The 19,740-nt window shown below is 35.3% G+C and overlaps 3 protein-coding genes across 3 annotated transcripts in view; all 3 read left to right on the top strand.

The window, feature by feature from the left end:
- Window positions 1-2,718, top strand: part of LOC21386174 (uncharacterized calcium-binding protein At1g02270) — a 4,273-nt gene extending 1,555 nt beyond the window's left edge. The window contains exons 4-10 of the mRNA XM_024169890.1: window positions 671-894; window positions 1,007-1,083; window positions 1,205-1,313; window positions 1,476-1,601; window positions 1,734-1,844; window positions 1,948-2,055; window positions 2,230-2,718. Of these exons, the coding sequence (XP_024025658.1) occupies window positions 671-894; window positions 1,007-1,083; window positions 1,205-1,313; window positions 1,476-1,601; window positions 1,734-1,844; window positions 1,948-2,055; window positions 2,230-2,469 (995 nt within the window). The 3' untranslated portion in view covers window positions 2,470-2,718. The remainder of the gene's footprint in view (window positions 1-670; window positions 895-1,006; window positions 1,084-1,204; window positions 1,314-1,475; window positions 1,602-1,733; window positions 1,845-1,947; window positions 2,056-2,229) is intronic.
- Window positions 2,719-8,788: 6,070 nt separating this feature from the next.
- Window positions 8,789-12,554, top strand: LOC21386173 (protein NTM1-like 9). The gene is made up of 6 exons (XM_010104767.2): window positions 8,789-9,295; window positions 10,000-10,277; window positions 10,504-10,821; window positions 10,921-11,283; window positions 11,473-11,868; window positions 11,958-12,554. The coding sequence occupies exons 1-6, from the start codon at window positions 9,112-9,114 to the stop codon at window positions 12,225-12,227; spliced, it is 1,809 nt and encodes a 602-aa protein (XP_010103069.1). The 5' UTR covers window positions 8,789-9,111; the 3' UTR covers window positions 12,228-12,554.
- A 3,856-nt stretch (window positions 12,555-16,410) lies between these two features.
- Window positions 16,411-19,120, top strand: LOC21386172 (IAA-amino acid hydrolase ILR1-like 3). The gene is made up of 5 exons (XM_010104766.2): window positions 16,411-16,840; window positions 16,941-17,066; window positions 17,679-17,993; window positions 18,259-18,387; window positions 18,608-19,120. Exons 1-5 carry the CDS (start codon window positions 16,490-16,492, stop codon window positions 18,986-18,988), a joined length of 1,302 nt encoding a protein of 433 aa, XP_010103068.1. The 5' UTR covers window positions 16,411-16,489; the 3' UTR covers window positions 18,989-19,120.
- The last annotated feature ends 620 nt before the right edge of the window (window positions 19,121-19,740 follow it).

Here is a 19,740-nt window from a genome sequence, read left to right as displayed (position 1 = left end):
GCCTTTTTTTTTTTTTTTTTTTTTTTTTTGCCGGTCTGATATCCACACCAACATAAACAAAGTTTTTTGAGCTTTTTCATTTTGAAAAAGAACAATCTTTTAAAAGATATGCTTTTACCTTAGTTGATTGTAGACTAACCTTAAGTTGGGGGAGATTGTTTACCAAAGAAACAGTCCAGAAGCCTAATTAGTCAAAAGTGCGAGAGTCCTAGTAAGACTCATGATATCCACACCAACATAAACAAAGTTTTTTGAGCTTTTTCATTTTGAAGAAGAATAATCTTTTAAAAGATATGCTTTTACCTTAGTTGATTGTAGACTAACCTTATGTTGGGGGAGATTGTTTACCAAAGAAACAGTCGAGAAGCCTAATTAGTCAAAAGTGCGAGAGTCCTAGTAAGACTCGGACCTAAGATGTTCGAGATTGGGCTTTTTCTTCCGAGAATAATGTTATATTCCCATTGAAGAATGCTTCTTTTTGTTCAGTCATACATCAAGAAATAGATAGAAGAGGGAGTTGGTGATTATTGAGATTTACATTTGCTGTAGATACTCAAACCGATTACATAAATCTAATAGTACATTGTTACTACGATCTAATTTTGAGCATTGTTATGACAGTCTCTTTTTTTTCTTCATCGGATTAAGATGTTTTTGTTGGATCCTGCAGGCTTACTGACTGCGGTCCACAAGGACTACTTTAGAGTACTTAACTGTCGAGAGTTGCTTTTCAACGATTGCGGGGATCGTGTTGCTCAGTTGTTACACGTCGAATTAGCCACCCCAATTGCGCAGTGTCGAAATAACAATGATATTCGGCAGGAAATTCTCATCGTGAACACTCACTTGTTGTTTCCTCATGATTCGAGTTTGTGTCTAGTAAGATTGAATCAGGTAACTTCGTTTTCCATTCCATTCTGTCTTTTTATTTGAGTGTCAATTGTTTTTGTCTACTTACTCTTCATAATGTCATTTGTTGATCATACTTTGTTGTCTCTCATAATAGGTCTACAAAATCCTGCAATGGGTAGAATCTTATCAGAAGGAGAACAATCTGAATCCCATGTCCATAATACTCTGCGGGTAATCTTACTGCCTGCGCCTTCGGTTACCCTTTTGTTTCTTTACATTTTGCTCTCTCTTTTTCCTGTTTTAGAGTGTCACTAATTTGTTAAAGTACTCTTGCAATGTCTGTTTCTTGCAGTGACTGGAATGGAAGCAAACGTGGACATGTTTACAAGTTCCTTAGGTCCCAAGGATTTGTCTCATCTTATGACACTGCTCATCAGTATACCGATGCCGATGCACAGAAGGTCAGTATCTCCAATATCACTCTTTAGGGAAAGAGTTTGGAAAGGAACGAAGTGAAATAGGAGGGAAATCAAACATTTGATTCTAGTGTATAATTATCTATTTTTAGGAATTAGAATTTCATTCTTATGCCGGTACTGATAGTTTCATTCTGCCTATTGTAGTGGGTCAGCCATCGCAACCATCGGGGGAACATATGCGGTGTCGATTTCATATGGCTTCTTAATCCTAACAGTTACAGGAAACTCCTAAAAATGAGTTGGATTGAAGCAGTATTTGGCATGTTCAAGGTCAATTCTACCTTACACAAGTTACATAGCCACGACTTTTATAAATTTCACGCAGTGACCATATTGAACACAAGTTTTACTTTTATGTTCAGCTATTCAGTCTCTAAAGATTTTGTAACTTTCTGTTTTCAGTATCTACTTAGAAGAGCTTCGCTGACAGAACATGATGCGTTTGCCTTTCTCAAGGCTGATAATCGCGACGACTACATAACCTACTCAGGTTTCTGTGAAGCACTTCGACAGGTATGGTCCTTTTTTGTTTTTTGTTTTTTTTTACCCTAATCAAACTACTTGAACTTGTTTATCTATGAAATATGTTGACTAATATAACATTTCTTTTCTTCAGCTTAATTTGATTGGCCATTGCTATGGACTCAACGTTGAAGAAACAAAGGACTTGTGGGTTCAAGCAGATATAGATGGCAATGGAGTTCTTGATTTCAAAGAATTTCAGGTACATTATTCTCATCCACAATTTCTCTGTTTATTTATATGTTGTTATTATTAGAACACTTAACAAAGCCTCAATTTTCCTTTGCTTTTGGAGTTTGGCTCAAGAAACAAGTTAACTAAGAATAAAATAAGTTCGTAAATAGTGATCTTTGTGCTGTAAACTATGGCCTTGCAGCAGCGAATTTGGAATTCAACGGGGTCTGAACAAGGAGACGAACATGTAAGCATGGTCCAAGACGGCGGTTCAAAGGACAACAAGCAACAAACAATCGGTTTCAGCATAAAAAATGCAGTTCTCTTCCCTCCTGAAGTAGAGAAAGGGAGATGGCCTGATGACTACTCTCTCTCAGACCACGCACGCCTCACCGTGGTGTTTTCACCAATTAGGATGCCATGCTCCCAGTTAATATCTTGACGAGCCTTCGTAGTGCCAAAGATTTAAGCTTGCTTGTGCATAAAGAAACACGAAAGATACTAATGGAAGTTGGGCCATCAAAGTTCTTGGTTTAACGAACCATTTTCGCGAAGAACTCTGCTTCCATTCCTATTCCTTTCGAGCATTTCACTGGCCTTCTGCTATTCAGTTTACACAAGGTGGAAGTTTTGTTCTGATTTTCCATCCCAAAACGGAATAAAAGAAAGCGAGAGAAGAAGTTCAAGATTTTGTACATTTGTAAATAGATTTAAGCCCACACAGCAATATCACCTTTTTGTAGCATGGTGATTTGCACTGTCCAAGTAACTTTTGCATTCTGGTTTAATTTCAACACAACTTGTCTAGTAAGAGATTTTTGCTCCACTAAAACCCATTTGATAAGCCAAACTTTTTGTGAACAAATTGAACTGCATATACTGATAAACTCCATATCTGGTCTCCCACGTCTATGTGATTTCTTGAAGATTTTTGCTTAGAAAAAGTGTATGTTTCAATCCAGATTCTTCCTTCTCTATTTCCCTGTGTAAATGGCACTTTGCAGTTTCACTATAATTGGTTGCTGTGTCAACTTTGTATGTTAATTATTATAGTTACAGTCAAAATAGAATTGAATTTTATACAATAAACTTTGCAAGGAAAATTATTGGTCCAACCTAAAAGATTAGCCTCTTTAATGGAAAATCTGTAGCCTACATGTACTTATTCACTGACACAAGTCAGTGAAATTAGGAATTTTTGCAAGAATTGGTGAACAAGAAGTAATGTTATTAGATTTAGGGCCGGCAATTTCTGACACGACACGAGATAAATGAGTTTGAACTGCACGATTATTAATTGGGCCGTTAACGGGCTGGCACGAATAACACGAAAATAAAAAGGCTGGATTCGTGCCAGCCCGTTTAACACACTTAACCCGTTTAATTATACGGGCCATTATCGTGCCGACACGGCCCGACCCGTTTATTAAGGTCATATATATATATATATATATTTTTTTTTTTTAAGAGAAAACCCTAAGTTCTCTCTCTCATTCTCTCACACCCGCCTCACTCCTCACGCCCGCCTCAGTCCTCACTCGCCGTTTCCATCTCCTCAGGGCTACATCGATTTGAGCAAGCGTAGGGTTTTGGAAGAGGATATTCAGGCATGCGAGGAGAGGTACAACAAGAGCAAGCTCGTTCACTCGATTATGCGCCATGTTGCTGAGACGATGGGCATCGATTTGGAGGTATTTAGTTTTTGAATCTTTGCTGCTATTCTATGCATAATTTGGATTTTTAGGGTTTGGCTGTGTATTTGGGGATTTATGCGTGCTGACGAATTTCTCTGTTCAATAGCAAGAATAATGCATGTATAAAGTATTGCATAAGTAATTAAAGAATAGTTTATAGCATTGCATTGCGTATTTAGGTTTTAGAATGTTGAGGAATTTGGTTAATATTATTGGAGAGGAGTGTGGGATTTCCGGCTTGGTTGCTCGGAGAATTTGGAGAAAACTAATATGGATATTGGTTTATATTGCTTCAATAGCAAGAATGTATGTGTTGAATAAGAAATTTATGGAAAGTTTATAGGATTACTTTAGGTATTTGAAGTTTTAGAATGTTGAGGAATTTGGTTAATTTTATTGGAGAGGAATGTGATGGGATTTTCGGCTTGGTTGCTCAAAGAATTTTGGGGGAAATTCAGGTGGATATGGTCCTCAAATCAGCATGCATAGATTGCTAGAATGTATTTATTGGAGTAGAAATTTAAGATCACTTTGTGGGGTTTCTTTTGAAGGATGTATACATGATAAGGAAGAGAGAGTTTATTGCCGCAGGATAGTTCTTATCAAACTTGTGAATTTTCTTCTTCCTTGTAACTTGTTTATGTTTAACTTCTAATAACTATAGAGGTTCTCTCCTATCCAATTGGATTTGCATTATTAGAATTTCTTGTTGTTGAATTAGTTTTATCTGCCTACGTTAATGGCAATGCCACATGATATGTGTGGGTATTAGAATGCCACGTGAAAGTTAACATTTGCTTCAAGTTCGGTAAGTTAATGATTGATGATTTGATTGATATGAATGTGATTTGGCTAGCTAGACGAATTTCACTTACTTATGAGGATCACGTGTAGGTTTGTGAGGCTTTACATAGAAAGACTTCAAGAATTAACGTGATTGGTTTTTCAAATCAACTTTTTAACAGTAAATATTATAGAAATTGTTGCAACAAGTTTCTGTAAGAAGTTGAGTACAACATTTTGCACTAAAGTCATTTGACAGCTGTTGTAGAAGGTCACTTGCTTATTTGTAGCATGCCTATTGTATCAGTTTTTCTGAGTGTGAGATCAGGACGTGCAATTATAATTTCATTAATTCTTCAGGAGGAGGGTATATAGTTTTTCAGGAGAGAAATTTTGTTAAGGAGGGTGTATGCATGTGTGTGTTTGATATTTGGATATTTTAATGTGTGTTAGCTATTATGCATGATTTTAACTATAAGTGATATTAAGTAGTCAATTAATATAATTTTGAATACAATATAAAATTTCACTATTTTTGCTAGTTGGGTCATAAACGGGTCATAAACGTGTTTTTTTCGTGTCGGCCCGTCACGGCACGTTTAGTAATCGTGTTCGCGTGTCGTGTCGTGTTAACCGTGTTATTAGCATTTTGTGTTTGTGTTTGGATTTTTGACACGTTTATTAATCGTATCGTGTTCATGCTCACTATAATCGTATTGTGCTGTAATCGTGTTGGCCCGAACACAGCCCGTAAACACGAATTGCCAGCCCTAATTAGATTAGCAAAAAGAAGTAATGTTATTAAATTAAAGTTGATTTCAGTCATTTGATATGACTGAGAAAAGAAAAAACAAACAATAGAAAGAAAAAATTAAAATGATTAAATAATTCAAGCAAAAACAAAAAGAAGGGTGCCATAGACTTGGCAAATAGTGACAGGAGAACAAACAAGAGAATGAAACAATGTATTAAAATTTAATATAATTAAAAACTTTCCTAGTGTATTTATTTATTCAAGGGCATGGTTCAGAACTTTAACATTTATGTCACTTTAATACCTAAAAAAAAAAAAATTAAGGTTTTCTTTTAGAAAGGATACAATGGAAAGTTGAAATCTCTTTAGGAAGATGTTAGAGATAATAATTCGGAGTTGCAATGAAAAGATGTAGGGAATGATGACAAATTCTGATTCTTTCTCCTGCTTATAAAAGATAAAATAAGTGGAAATTTAACACTTTCTTTTAAGGAAATAATAGTATAAAAATCCTCAGAAAAAGTGGAAGATAATTTAAGTTGGTCTTAGGGATTTAGGAACTTGTAGTGTTACTTATAATTCTTGTTAAGGATGAATGCTAAACTTTTTTCATTCTTTAATGCTCTAATTAAGGTGGGATGTTTCCTTGATTAAGAAACACGCACCCACAAATCATGTCAAACTCAACTTAAAACTATTTTTTTTTTCTATTTAATTTCCTGTGATTAAGAAACACGCACCCACAAATCATGTCAAACTCAACTTAAAACTAATTTTTTTTTTCTATTTAATTTCCTCAAATTAAAGAATGAAAAGCCCAAATTGATAGAAGAACTCGCAATTTATAAATAGATAGTGGAAGATGAAACCTTTAACTTTATAGTTAAAAGAAACCTTTAACTTTAAAGTTAAAAAGAATTCATTGTTTACGTGGTAGGGACAAAGTGCGAAAAATATTCGCCTTCACGTTTGTTCCCCATTAAAAGCCTATTTCTTGCCGTTTCTCTGAGTCACAAATCACTTTCCACGCTCAAAAGGTTATAACCAATAGAATAGATCCTAGTTGATGCACCATCTTCTCTCTTTTATTTTTTATTATTTATTTTTATTATTTATTTTCCCTTGTGTTCACACTATGATCTAGGATAGAGCTTACATAAAGTAAATAAGTCACAAGTTTAGTTCAACAAAATTGTTGAATTCTTTTCTTATAAGAAAAAATAATTACATACGAAAACTTATACTAAATACATATTGGAAATGGTAGAAAATATACTAATATAAAAAGTTTAAGAAAGTATATAGGTCAATTTTTAATTATAGAAATTCATAGGTCATAACTTGTCAAGTTATAGTTCATAATCAGATAAGTTATGGATAAACTTGTCAAGTTATGGTTCATAGCCAGACAAGTTATGGACAAAAACCATGAATAACTTGTCAAATTATAGTTCATAATCAGACAAGTTATGGACGAAAATAATAATTTTACCATGAATAACTTGTCAAATTATAGTTCATAATCAGACAAGTTATGGACAAAAATAATAATTTGGCCTATTTATTAACTTACGTAAACTATTGGCCTATTAATTTTAATTCATCTCAAATCTTAGCATATTTTCCTCTTTCTCCCAATACACATAACTACTTGGATTATCATCATATTTTCCAATCAATAAGACTAACAATTTTACATCTCGACTACCAATTTACTGATTATAACATGCAATTCCACACCATTTTTATACGTCAGTATTTGGCTGGTTAAAAAATGAATATGATGATTACCACAAGTGATATAAATGAGTATATTGAATGCTCACAAAAGGGAATGGAGTTGTCTATAAGGCAAACTTAAGCTCCGTTCATTTTACTATTCAAGTTTAGAATTTGAGTTTTCTTATAGTAAAAAGCTCTCAGAAATAATCACATTTTATTTTTTTGCTACAGTAAAAAGTTCTCATATAAAGTCACACCTAAACTCGAATTAAAAACTTGAATCACCGAATTAAACGGGTCCTTCAACAAAAAAAAAGTGATCCGCATGAGTTTATTTTATAGATTTGAATTACTGTTTAAATATTTTTACTACAATATAGTTTTTTTTTTTCAGACTTATAAACCAAATGAGCCAGACTTGTTTATTTCAAGTGTAGACTGCAGAATATATCGCTTATTGTCACTCCCATTCATTGGAAACAACTTTCATGGTATTGCCATTATAATTTGCTTTCAAATTCAAGAGGGTAAACTTTTTGTCATCAATTCAATCAAATTACATATAGCAAAGTTAGAAAACGCCCACTAGAGATTGAGAAAAACATTATAGACATGTCGCTTTCATCCAAAAATCTGAAATTTCTCCCAAATATAAAAATTTTCAGCTAGATTTTACTCCGCTGTTTGCTATTTCACTATCAATGTATAATATATACATATTAATTTTTTTCCCACTTCTATAATGCGTGTTCCTTAACCTTGAAGATTCAGAATTGCAAGGCTAGGACCCCAATCAAAGGCCTATTGACAAGACGACCCTTCCTTCCTAGTCCCTGCCTATGGGCAATATTTTACTTTTTGCCCTTTATAGGGACCCTCCACCAAACTGAAATGTGACGTGGATATATTAGGAAAATGGGAAGTTTGATGTTTGGTAGAGAGATTCGTTCCTTGATTCGAATCATGATTCGTGGTTCGCTACAGTATTTTCTCTCACAAAAAATTCACGTAAATTGAAAATGGTTCCAATCACATAGTTTGAATCCTCCAACCAAACGTTTTTTTTCTTGTAAAATTGCCTTTTTTTTCTTGAAAAATTGCTAGCTACCTATTTTTTTTTTATTTTAAAAAAAAGACAAAATATGCAAGGTACCTATTTATTTGTATTTTTTTAACTGTTTGATCATACCATATCACAAATAATTTTTTTTTTTGAAGTAAAAAATACCATACCACAAATTTTCTTTTTGCTAGTTCATATCACAAATTTGATAATACACAAATGGTTGAACTTATGTTCAATGTATATTTTATATTTTTTCTTGCCATAAATGATATGTTTTCTTTTCATCATCATAGCACAAACTTTTTCCTTATATTATCACGACACCATCCCTAAAAGAATTAACAAAAGAAAAAAAAAAGTAAATCGTTGAAAAATGATCTTAATAATGTGAAAGTTAGAAGCAGCGAGGAAGCAGAGAGCAAGATTCATGGCAATTTCCCATATTATAGTAATGGAAAAACGCGGGCCCATCGATTCAGCCTACGTAAGCTAACACGTGGCAGTTCCTGATTGATTTGCCACCTTAACGTTCATTTAGATCTCGTTCAGTTTCTCCATTCTACCCTTGATTGACCATCGTTAGTACTGAATTCCCCCCCGCAAGCTTCCAAGAGAGAATGGTAAATCCGAAAATACAAACAAGAAGAAGGTTAAAAATTAACGCGGAATATACAGGGGATATAAGCGCGGGTATTGGTCTTCGGAAGAATCGGAACCCGACAGAGAGACTCGTCGACCGAACTCACCGATTCGACTCGCTCTCGACCTCTCTCTCTGATTTTCACTTTCTCTGGGTTTGCTCTGCTTTTCTCTTACCTGCGAATCCAAAGAAAAAAAAAAAAAAAATCCATGGCCCATGGGACCATCATCTGACTGAACTCTCCTTGATTCCTAGCGATTTCCTAGGGTTTATCTTTTTTTTTTTTTTTTTTTTTTTAAATTCATGAAATTGGGCTCTCTTTCCCAGTTCTCGCTCTTCAGCTTATGGTTCATTGATTGATTCACTCTCTCTCTATAGCTGTTTCTCTCTCTTTCTCTCTGTGTGTATTTTTGTGGTGGAAAATCATGGCAGTGGGTGAAATGGCGGTTTTGTCCTCCCTGAATTCTCTGCCTCTGGGGTTCAGGTTCCGACCGACGGACGAGGAGCTCGTCGATTACTACTTGCGGTTGAAGATCAATGGCGAGGTTCAACTAGTCTCTGTTATTCGCGAAATCGATGTTTGTAAATTGGAGCCCTGGGATTTGCCTGGTACCTTTTTCTCATTCGCATTCTATTTGCTCCAATTGAAAGAAAAAAAAAATTATGCTTTTTTTTTCTTTAATTTAATTTGTTGGTTTAGAAATTAGCCATTTATGTTGATTTAATTGTTTGTTGATTCTTTTCTTTTCCTTGTATATATGCGTACAATGAATTTTCTATTGAGCTTGACATAAATTGTTTACCCTTTTTTGTTGTTGTTTTTGTTGCAATTGTGAGATTTTTTATATTAGACTTAACTTTAATCGATTGATTTAATTCCCCACCATCATCACCCCATTTTGAAAAAAATAGAGAATTTATCCTTAATAGTGCATGAGTCTGGACTTTTACTCTTTAATTCTTCGTAAATACTCTTTTGTTAGTGTAATTATTTGATAGAAAAGGTTATGAATCAAGACTAAAGGGTAAAAATTCTGACCCATGCACTTTTAAAGGGTATTTGTCAAGATTACTCCTTCATTTTTCCCACTAAATTTGTCATTTTGGGCCTTAAGTTTTCCAATTGGACTTAAATTGTTTCGTTTTTCTTGGGAATTGTGTGATTCCTGTGATCCTTAAGTGATAATTAGGTTAGTTTGAGTTTCTTTTCATTTGGGAGGATTGATTGAATTTTTTTGATTTTCCACTAAAAATGTTCATGTGTTTGGCCTTCATGTTTGTCTAAATTTAATTAATCTTTGTTTTGGCTGCAGATTTATCGATGATACCTACGAGGGATCCGGAGTGGTTCTTCTTCTGTCCACAGGACCGGAAGTACCCAAATGGGCATCGGTTGAACAGGGCTACAAAGGCAGGATATTGGAAGGCAACTGGTAGAGATCGTAAGATAAAGTCCGGAACACTCCAGATTGGAATGAAGAAGACTTTGGTCTTCTACACAGGCCGTGCTCCTAAGGGGAAGAGGACCAACTGGGTAATGCACGAGTATCGCCCCACGTTGCAGGAGCTCGATGGAACTAACCCTGGCCAGGTAGTTCTTTATTCTCTATTTGCTTATTCTCTGCCCTATTTGGTATCAGTTGCTTTGTTTCTATGTTTTTGTTTCCATTCCAAATTCATAATTTAGACTTGTTTATTTGTTAAAACACATTGCTTGATTTGAGATTTTGAGCAAATTTAAGGTGGAGAAATTTGAGAATGTGGCTTGGACCCTTTTAGTTATGTTTCTCATATATATGTTGTTCAATCTTATCCAGAGTCCCTTTGTCCTCTGTCGTTTGTTCAAGAAACATGATGAGAGTATTGAAGGTGTGAACTGTGAGGCAGCTGAAACAACTGTGTCATCTCCTATCACCAAATCTTCTCCTGTGGATACGCAGTCCGAGCAAGAAGTGACTCTAGGACCTCTAGCATCTGGAAAGCAACCTGAAATGCTTCCCACGAAAATAGAATATTCGATGATCGAAACTTTTGATGACATGACATCAGAGGCGGGAGGAGCTATTGCTTTTCCCAGCAATAGCTATAGCGCTTATGATGCAGGAGATCAAGGGATAGAAGAAACAGCTAGTGAGGTGAGTGTGGAGGGTCTGAGTCTTTGTTTAGTATTGTTTTCAGTGGGATAAAACAAGATAATTTAAGTTGTTCCGTTTTGTCCATGCTCTGTTCTACAGAGTGATCAGGAGCTGGAGGAAGACCTGAAAATTTTTTATGCCCCCACACCTGGGCCGCTAGATTGCAAAATATTTTCTCCTCTGCACTCACAGATGCAAGCCGAGCTAGGATCTTCTTGCATGTATTACCCTGTTGCCAATGATTGTAGCACTGGTCATAGTGGGGTGCAGTTTCAGTACGGGACCAATGAGTCGGATGATGTCACTCAGTTCCTGAAGTCCGTTCTTAATAATTCAGGGGAGGATGCAACGGAAGATTTTGTCACCGAAAATAATCAGGTTGTCGAGAGCACAACAATGACGAATGCAGCTTCTGGTTTCAATGGTGTGTTATATGGTGATGGACAAGCTCAATTAGAGAAGGTGAGATGAAGCTCTCAAGGCGCTTTTTATCAGTTGGTCTAGTAAGTTTTGTCCCAAGTCGTTGAGTTTTCTTTTTCTGCAATAACTAGGTTGTGCGCTTACTATGTCCAAAATGATGGTTTCTTCGAACCACTTTGAGATTTTTTTTTTCTCTTGAAAGTAACCTTAGATTTTTCTCATTGCATGCAGCTTGAGGCAGGATTGCAAGGAGCGATGTCCTTTGTGGGCACTTTTCCTGGAGAGGCTTCCATATACACAGAAAATCCTGAAGATCACAGTACTGGTTATTTAGCGCATGCTGAGCCCTACAGCAGAAATGTTCTGCCATTTGGTTCTGCAGTATCTATCAATGATTTGAACCCAATTTTGAACGAGGATTCCGGACCTGTGATAATCAGGAGGACTCGCCAGCTGCAGAATCCACCAAGCAGCATTGAAACCGAGGCACCACATGTAACGATGATACAAGGGGCTGCACCGAGAAGATTACGCTTGCAGAAGAAACTTCAAATTAGCTGCAGCTTCAAGTCTGTAGGACGTCAGAACAATAAGCCGGAAGAAGAATCAAAACCGGTAGTTAAAGAGGTAATTAGCTTTGAAGCTGCAACTTTCTTTACAATCCGCTGATGTCTATCACATGGATTCTTGAAAGGCTATTCTACTGCTATTTGCAGGAGGAAAAAGCTGTTGAACAGCACGCCACTGGTAGCGTGGACGAACCCCAGAAAACACCCTTCTCGGGTCCTGTTGATGACGGTAAAACATGTCAAGAACCAGGCACAACAATGAGATCATACTCAATCTCGAAGACGGGCAAGAAGAAGGTCATTTCTGTGTTCTCGGAGACTGGCTCAACCTGGTTATTTTCCTTTATGTTTAGGGTAGTTGTGTTTGCCGTCTTGTTCATAAGCTTCACTAGCATGTGGAGATGTCTTAATTTCTAGTGCTTTGGAGGTCTTACGAGCAGGTCCTACTACCTTTTATGTGGGGCCCGGATTGGGCTTCTTTGATATAGATTTTTTATTTTTTTTTTATTTTTTATTTTTATATTTATTTATGTGTATAGCAGCATTATAGAAGCCTGGACTAACTGTACTTTGTGTGTTTTTGATTATGTAGCAGCGTCTTTTTTGCGGCTTCCATGTATAATTCTGAATTTAGGTTTAGCTGCGTATTACTATATGAAGATGAATAATTAGCTGGAGTTCCTACATATATGCACACAAATAAGGTTTAACATCTTAAACATTGATACTCTTTTTTCCCCTCTTCTTTTTTCGGCTGAAAAATCATCCATTTTATGTTATGCCATGAAGTTTGGTTTATTTCACTTTCAAGCACACTATTCATGTTATATTCAAAGGATGTCGAGACTCGAGAGAATTTATATCAGTTTTGTTACTATCAAAATTTCATAACCTTTGATGCGGGTCCGCATTTACATTGCCTTCCTTCCAAATGACTAATCTATCATTGAGTAATTCAGCAAAAAAAAAATGAATAATTAAAAAAAAAAAAAAAAAAAAAAAAAAAAGATAGAACTAGACCTTGATCTAGTTGCTTATTTAGGTCCCGTTCACTTCGCTGATTCGAGTTTAGAATTCGAGTTTTTCTACAGTAAAAAGCTCTCACAAACAATCACATCTAACTTTTTTGTTACAGTAAAAAGCTCTAACATAAAGTCACATCTCAACTCGAATTCTAAACTCGAATCAGTGAAGTAAACGGGGCCTTACTCTCTTCATACATTAACCATATTCCAACCAACCATTGAGTTCTCCAAGATCGAATATAAACATTCTTTCATTTCTCGCATTGTCAATAACTCATTTGTAATATAAGGTCTCGTTCATTTTACCGATTCGAGTTTTCAGTTTTAAGTTTTAACAGTAAAAAGTTCTCAGAAAATGTCACATCTAACTTTTTCTACTACAGTGAAAAGCTCTTAGAAAATATCACATCTCAACTTAAATTGAAAACTCGAATTCACGAAGTGAACGAGGTCTAAATTTTATTTCCATTTCCGCCTTTGTTCTTGTTTTTTCTTTTTGTCTTTCTCTTTATTTTTATTTTAAGGTTTTTAGCATGATTCTTTTAGTTTGATTTGAGTCCTCGAATTTTTAATAAGGGATTGACTAATTTAAATTGTTAACAAACATGAGTTAAATTCTAGACAATAATTATTCAGTATGTGTAATCTTTTTTTTTTTGGTAATTTAATTGTTTCTTCTTCAAAAATCTAATTTGATAATTTAATATTTGAATTAGCCGCATTATTCTCTAAAAAATTTTAAAACCCAACCGCTATTAAGGATTGGAGACAAAAATAGTAAAGAGCTTTATTTATTTATTTTTGTTACTGTAAAAACCTTTTATTTATTTATTTTATTTTAAATGAACTTGTGTCTTTTTGTTACAGTTACTTGATTCTTGATGGTCAGTTCGAGGCGTATCCATCTTCATAGTCACAACTTATTGAGAATAGACGACCACTCCATCTACATTTTTTGCTTTTTAATTTTGTATATTTATTTTGTAAAAGTTTATAGTTAGTCCCTTTAAAAATTTAGAATTATATACACACAACGAGTATAATATTTTGCATATAGGTTTCTAACTTTTTTAGTGTAACTTGAGTATTACACAAATGTATACATAATACTACACGTTGACAAATAATAAATGTTATATTCCCTGGACTAATACGACTGCCAGATTGAGGACGTTTTTTATATACACTCTATTTTAGGTCTTATTCATTTGAGTTTTACTAAGTAAAAAACTTTCAAAAACAGTCACTATTTACGCCCAAATGTTTTTTTTTTTTTTTTAAAAGTGAATAAAAAAAATGGAAACTCAAGAAACTATTAACAGACAAAATACAAAAACTACTAATCAGACAAAGCAAAATAAAAGTAATAAAACTTAACAGAAACAAAATGAAAATAAAATGATTAACAAAAAGAGACCGACTACCGGCAATACTTAAAAAAAAAAAAAAACACAAAAAACGCTAAACTGATTACTAAAATAATATTAAAACAATAGAATTATAAACTATTTATTACATACATTAACTAATAAAGAAACTGACCACTAAAAGACAAACCCAAAGAAAACAAAAACATAATATACAAATCACACTAACAAAAACGTACAAACCAAACTTAACTAATCAAATCAGTAAACAAAAACACACGACTAGAAACTAAAGAAAAATAAAGTGAAATTAAAATAAATTATAAAAAAATTGTACTTATCTCTTTGGCTAATTATCTACTGAATGCTTTTATATGTTGCACCTCCCCGACAATGACGCTAAAATTTGATTACGCCCAAACGTATACAAAAACAAGCAGTCAATTGTATCACAATTAGGACGGTTGATCCCACGAGAAGGCGATAAAAACAAACAAAAGAGATTAGTAGAATAAAAGCGTTAGAGAGGTAAGCAATTGAACAAAGAAAAAGAAATGAGTGTTTTTATGATTTTTAAACAATTTAATTTTAAGACTATGCAATTTAAAATAGAGAAAATTCAATAATTAAAAGTGGTAAGAAATTGAGAATCCTCTATATGCTTTGTTCACATATTTGGATTTTGATTCATAAATCGACTCAATTAAAAGTTTCACTTCCCAAACAATCAATCAGAAAATAAATATTTGAAGAACTTGTGAACAAAAATGTATTCGAGTAAATAAAATTCTTTCGTTTAGTATTAGGAAAAATTATCTTATGAGAAATTTAAAAGCGACAATATACCTCGAGGTGATATTGTAGTAAAAGACTACTCATAAAATAATGCCTACCAATATATAGTATCATGCAACAATCACATGAAAAGAGCTTGACTAGATTTATATAAAAGTTGACAATAAAATATATTGTTATGAGGAAGAAATATGATAAAAGAAAATTATTTACTCAAATGTGTAAAACTTACAAACCATTAGTGAATCAAAACTCAAACAAGCTTACTACACATATAAGATCATCTTTAGCCTCACCCAAGAATTCTAGCCTAGCTTGCACATAATTCTCACAAAATTTTAAAGAAAAAATATGAGAACAAAAGTAAAGTAAAAATAAGAGAAAAAGTATCTACACTTAGGTTAAAATTCAACAACCTAATACACTTAACAAGCGCTTATTTATAGAAATTTTGGGCCATGCCAAAAGTTACAATCAACAACAAAAATAATAAAGAAAATAAAACTAAAAACGTTATCCTATTTAATTGAAATTTACAAGCCTTTATTTTGAGAGTGAATGCTGAAATTATCCCAACGGAACAAAACAGATCGCTGGCTGAAGAATCCCAAACGAGTGGGACATGTGTCGCATGAAGAGGGGTTGAGAGGAGAAAATTGTCGACAGCTGCATCATTTCTGACACGTGGCACGCTATGATTCGCGGAGTGGAAGAAATGGTCGACAGCTGGGTCCCATAGGGACACGTGGCGCGCTGTGAGTGGGAGGATCTGCACAGCCGGGGCCCACACGGAGAGAAATGAAGAACCACTTGACGCGCGCGTGGAGGAGACTCACCCAGGGAAGGAGCAGTGCACGCCAAACGCGCATGCGGAAGGGGACAGTTGGGTCCCACGCGGAAGAAGAAAGGGGCTGGCTTACGCGCGCGTGCAAATAACTCACGATTTGGGCCTGGCGTGAACGAAATGCGTGCGTGGGTGAGAGGGTAAAGCGGGGAACACGGCAGAAATCACCACATGGCGCGGCTTGGAAGAATGGCTTGCACGGTTCATTCGGCTAATGGGCTTCTGATAGGCTTCTTTTCTTTTTATTCTTTTAGTTTTGGCCTAAATACCTTATTTTCTTACAAAATAAAATAAAATTAATTAAAATTAAATACTTTTATAAAATATTAATTCTATGAAAATATTTAATTAAAACTTAATTTATTTAGTAATTATGAATAATTTAAGTGTATTTTTATGCACTTATTAATCACATCTAATTTTTTTTTACTATGATAAAAATTCTCACTAAAGTGATTTTTCAATTTAAATTAAAGAATTAAACGGTCTCCTAAAGTCTATTACACGTCGGCCACGGCCAAATCCCCTGTTTTATCAAGCAGAAGAAATACACTTTGGTTCTCCAACAACCCTCTCCTCTAGGCTCTACGCCTGACAAACCTGTTTTTCTCTATCACAAATTTTGTTTCTCTCAAAGAAAACACAAACATGGGTGGTTCGTCTTTGATCGCCTATTCTCTCCATATTCTCCTTCTCCTTCTCTTTCTCATTTGCCCGGCTCTCTGTTCCCAGGATCAATCCCGCTACGCCAAACACATTCTCCACACAGCCCAACAACGAGACAAACCTTGGCTTCTCTCAATCAGAAGACGAATCCACGAATACCCAGAACTCAAATTCCAAGAGCACAACACCAGTGCTCTTCTCCGCGCACAACTCGACCAGCTCGGCATCTCTTACTCCTACCCACTTGCCAAAACCGGCATTGTCGCCCAAATCGGCACCGGCTCTCCCCCCGTCGTCGCTCTTCGCGCCGACATGGACGCCCTCCCTTTGCAAGTAACCAAACTTCATTTCCTTTCCTTTTGTTTTGTTCTACTTTTGTTTGCTTGATTTATTGAGTTATTGCTTATTGGGTTGGTTGGTTGGTGATGTACAGGAGCTTGTTGAATGGGAACATAAGAGCAAGGTAGATGGGAAAATGCATGGATGTGGCCATGATGCTCATACCACAATGCTTCTTGGTGCAGCTAAGTTGCTTACTGAACGGAAAGATAAGCTTAAGGTTAGTAATAGTATTACTCTCAGTTATTTTTCATGTCACTAGAGTTAATATCTAGTTATTTATTTATTTATTTATTTTTAGTTTTTTTAACAGTTGGTGTTTATTTTTGTAAGTTGTATTTTACTGATTTGAAATGCCACTTAGAATTGATTGGATACTTCGAGTGTTCACCTTAAGTAAAGTTTTGGTTTTTCAACTGAAATGGGAAAAAAGAGAGGGGGAATAGAAAACAACTTTGGTCTTTGAATTTGTACGCCTTCAATTTAAACTAGTTTCCTGGTGTGGCCAACAATGGAATTAACGTTTCTAACTCTATTTTTCCTGCAAAACTGAGTTGTTTGATTTGTAGCTTTTGAGAAGAAAAAGTTATTAAGGCATGTTTAGATCGCGTTATAAAAAAAGTGGGCTGCTTTGTCTTTAAACTAGTTAAAAATTTCTAGCTGTAATTCAAGTAAAGAAGAAGAAGAAGAGGAATTACTCCTTCTAATCTGCTTAATCCGAAAGAATCACCGTTCTATTTGATTATGAAATGAAGGAAACTGTGAAACTTGTTGTTGTTCTTCTGAATCTTCTTTAGCTTAAAGATATTTTCTCTTTTTTTGTTATATGAAGGGAACTGTGAGACTTCTTTTTCAACCTGGCGAGGAGGGTGGTGCTGGTGCATCACACATGATAAAAGAAGGTGCTCTTGGTGATGCTGAAGCAGTCTTTGGAATGCACGTCGACTTTGAAACACCTACCGGAAGCATAGCATCCTTGGCAGGTCCTTTTTTGGCTGCTGTATGCTTGTTTCATGTAAAAATAGTTGGGAAAGGCGGTCACGCAGCGTCTCCACATCATACCACGGACCCAGTACTTGCTGCATCCTTTTCGATTTTGGCATTGCAACAGCTGGTCTCTAGGGAAAGTGATCCCCTCAACAGTCAGGTACATCTCTATTTTCAATGTTTCTCTTTGAAGATTTTTGCTTAAACCTTTCTTTTATCTGAACTTAAAAACATAGGTGAAACTTCCCGGACATCTCTAACATATCTCCAAACAAACTCCTTATAAAGTCTTCATCTATTTCAGCTCTGCCCGGCACCTATTACCCTTTCTTTTTACTCTCCAAGTGTGTATTTTCTTTGTTTCATGCTATTTGGAAAAGGTAAACTTGCCATATTGCTAAAGCTTTGTTTTTCTCTGACTGAAGGTGCTATCCGTCACGTATGTCAGAGGCGGGACTGCAACAAATGTAATCCCGTCACATGTCGAATTTGGTGGTACTTTGAGGAGTCTTACAACTGATGGCTTGCTCCAACTCATGCGTCGATTGAAAGAGGTAAACACATCGTTCGTCAACTCTTTCGCTTTCCGTATCACGCTCGGATTTGATTAGTAAAATCATGCTGGAATTGTGTTCTAAACAAAAGAGAAAAGAGATAGTAAATACTAAATAGAGTTTACAAGTATTCTACTAGTCTGGCAGCCTACTGACTCATATGTTTCTCGAGAACGCGGAGAGAAAAGAGAAGTGTCCTAATAGTAAGTTCTATGTGTAGGTTGTTGAAGGACAGGCAGATGTGCACCGATGTACTGCGCACGTCGACATGAAAGAAGAAGAATATCCGCCATTGCCTGCTGTTGTGAATGATGAAAGCTTGCATATGCATGTGAAGAGGGTTGGAGAGCTCATGCTTGGCCCTGAGAATGTCAAGGATGCCAAGAAGGTGATGGCAGGTGAGGATTTTGCCTTCTATCAGGAATTAATTCCCGGAACCATGCTTAGCATAGGAATCCGAAACGAGGAAGTTGGTTCGATCCACTCGCCTCACTCGCCTTTCTTCTTTCTTGACGAGGATGTCCTTCCAATTGGAGCTGCATTATATGCTGCCCTTGCAGAGCTATATTTGGATGAACACCAACATTCAAGTGTACAGTAAATTTTTCAGTGCTTAACTGTGAGATTTATGAACAAATGCCAATAAATTTACACGTCTCTTTGTATTCATCTGTGGATAGTAAAATGGAATCCAGATGTATTGAAGAACAATTACTAGAGAAAAAAGAAAACCTGTTTTAATCAATCTGGCATTATGAAGCCTTTGCTTCTCTAGATAATAACATACTAAAATTATTAATTACCCCGCCCAGTTAATGTTGTTGAATGTGTAAACTTTCAAATGACATGTTGCCTTTGGAGAAAAAACGACAAACGGCCTGTACTCGTATTGTACTGCAAATGATTGCAAAAGGAAAATCTGATACAGGAACAAGTAACAACACGCCATATTTCAAAAAAGAAGAAAAAAAAAACCGCCATGTTCAAACAGACGACAAAATCTAGGACGATTAATTACAGGACTTTCAATAAACGACAGGCAATATTACTAGGAAAACCATTTTATTCGAACCATAAATGAAATTATTTTCTGAGATATGGAAAACATGATGTTCCACTCGTAAAAATAAACGAACGCAAGAAATTGAAAATGTAAGACGATAGCAGACATGTGATTGTGGTTAATGAATGATATCTATCTACGAATACGGAGCACCAAACTTTACAAGGAAAACAACAACAATCTTGTTTACATAAACGACATGCCGTTTTAGTAGCTAAACGCCAAAAAAAAAAAAAAAAAACTACAAACCACGTATCATGTCATTTCTTTGCAAGTTTCCAGATGAAATA

The sequence above is a fragment of the Morus notabilis genome, unplaced genomic scaffold, assembly GCF_000414095.1.
Source record: "Morus notabilis unplaced genomic scaffold, ASM41409v2 Scaffold1221, whole genome shotgun sequence".
Taxonomy (NCBI): domain Eukaryota; kingdom Viridiplantae; phylum Streptophyta; class Magnoliopsida; order Rosales; family Moraceae; genus Morus; species Morus notabilis.
This window is presented reverse-complemented; position numbering and strand designations above follow the sequence as displayed.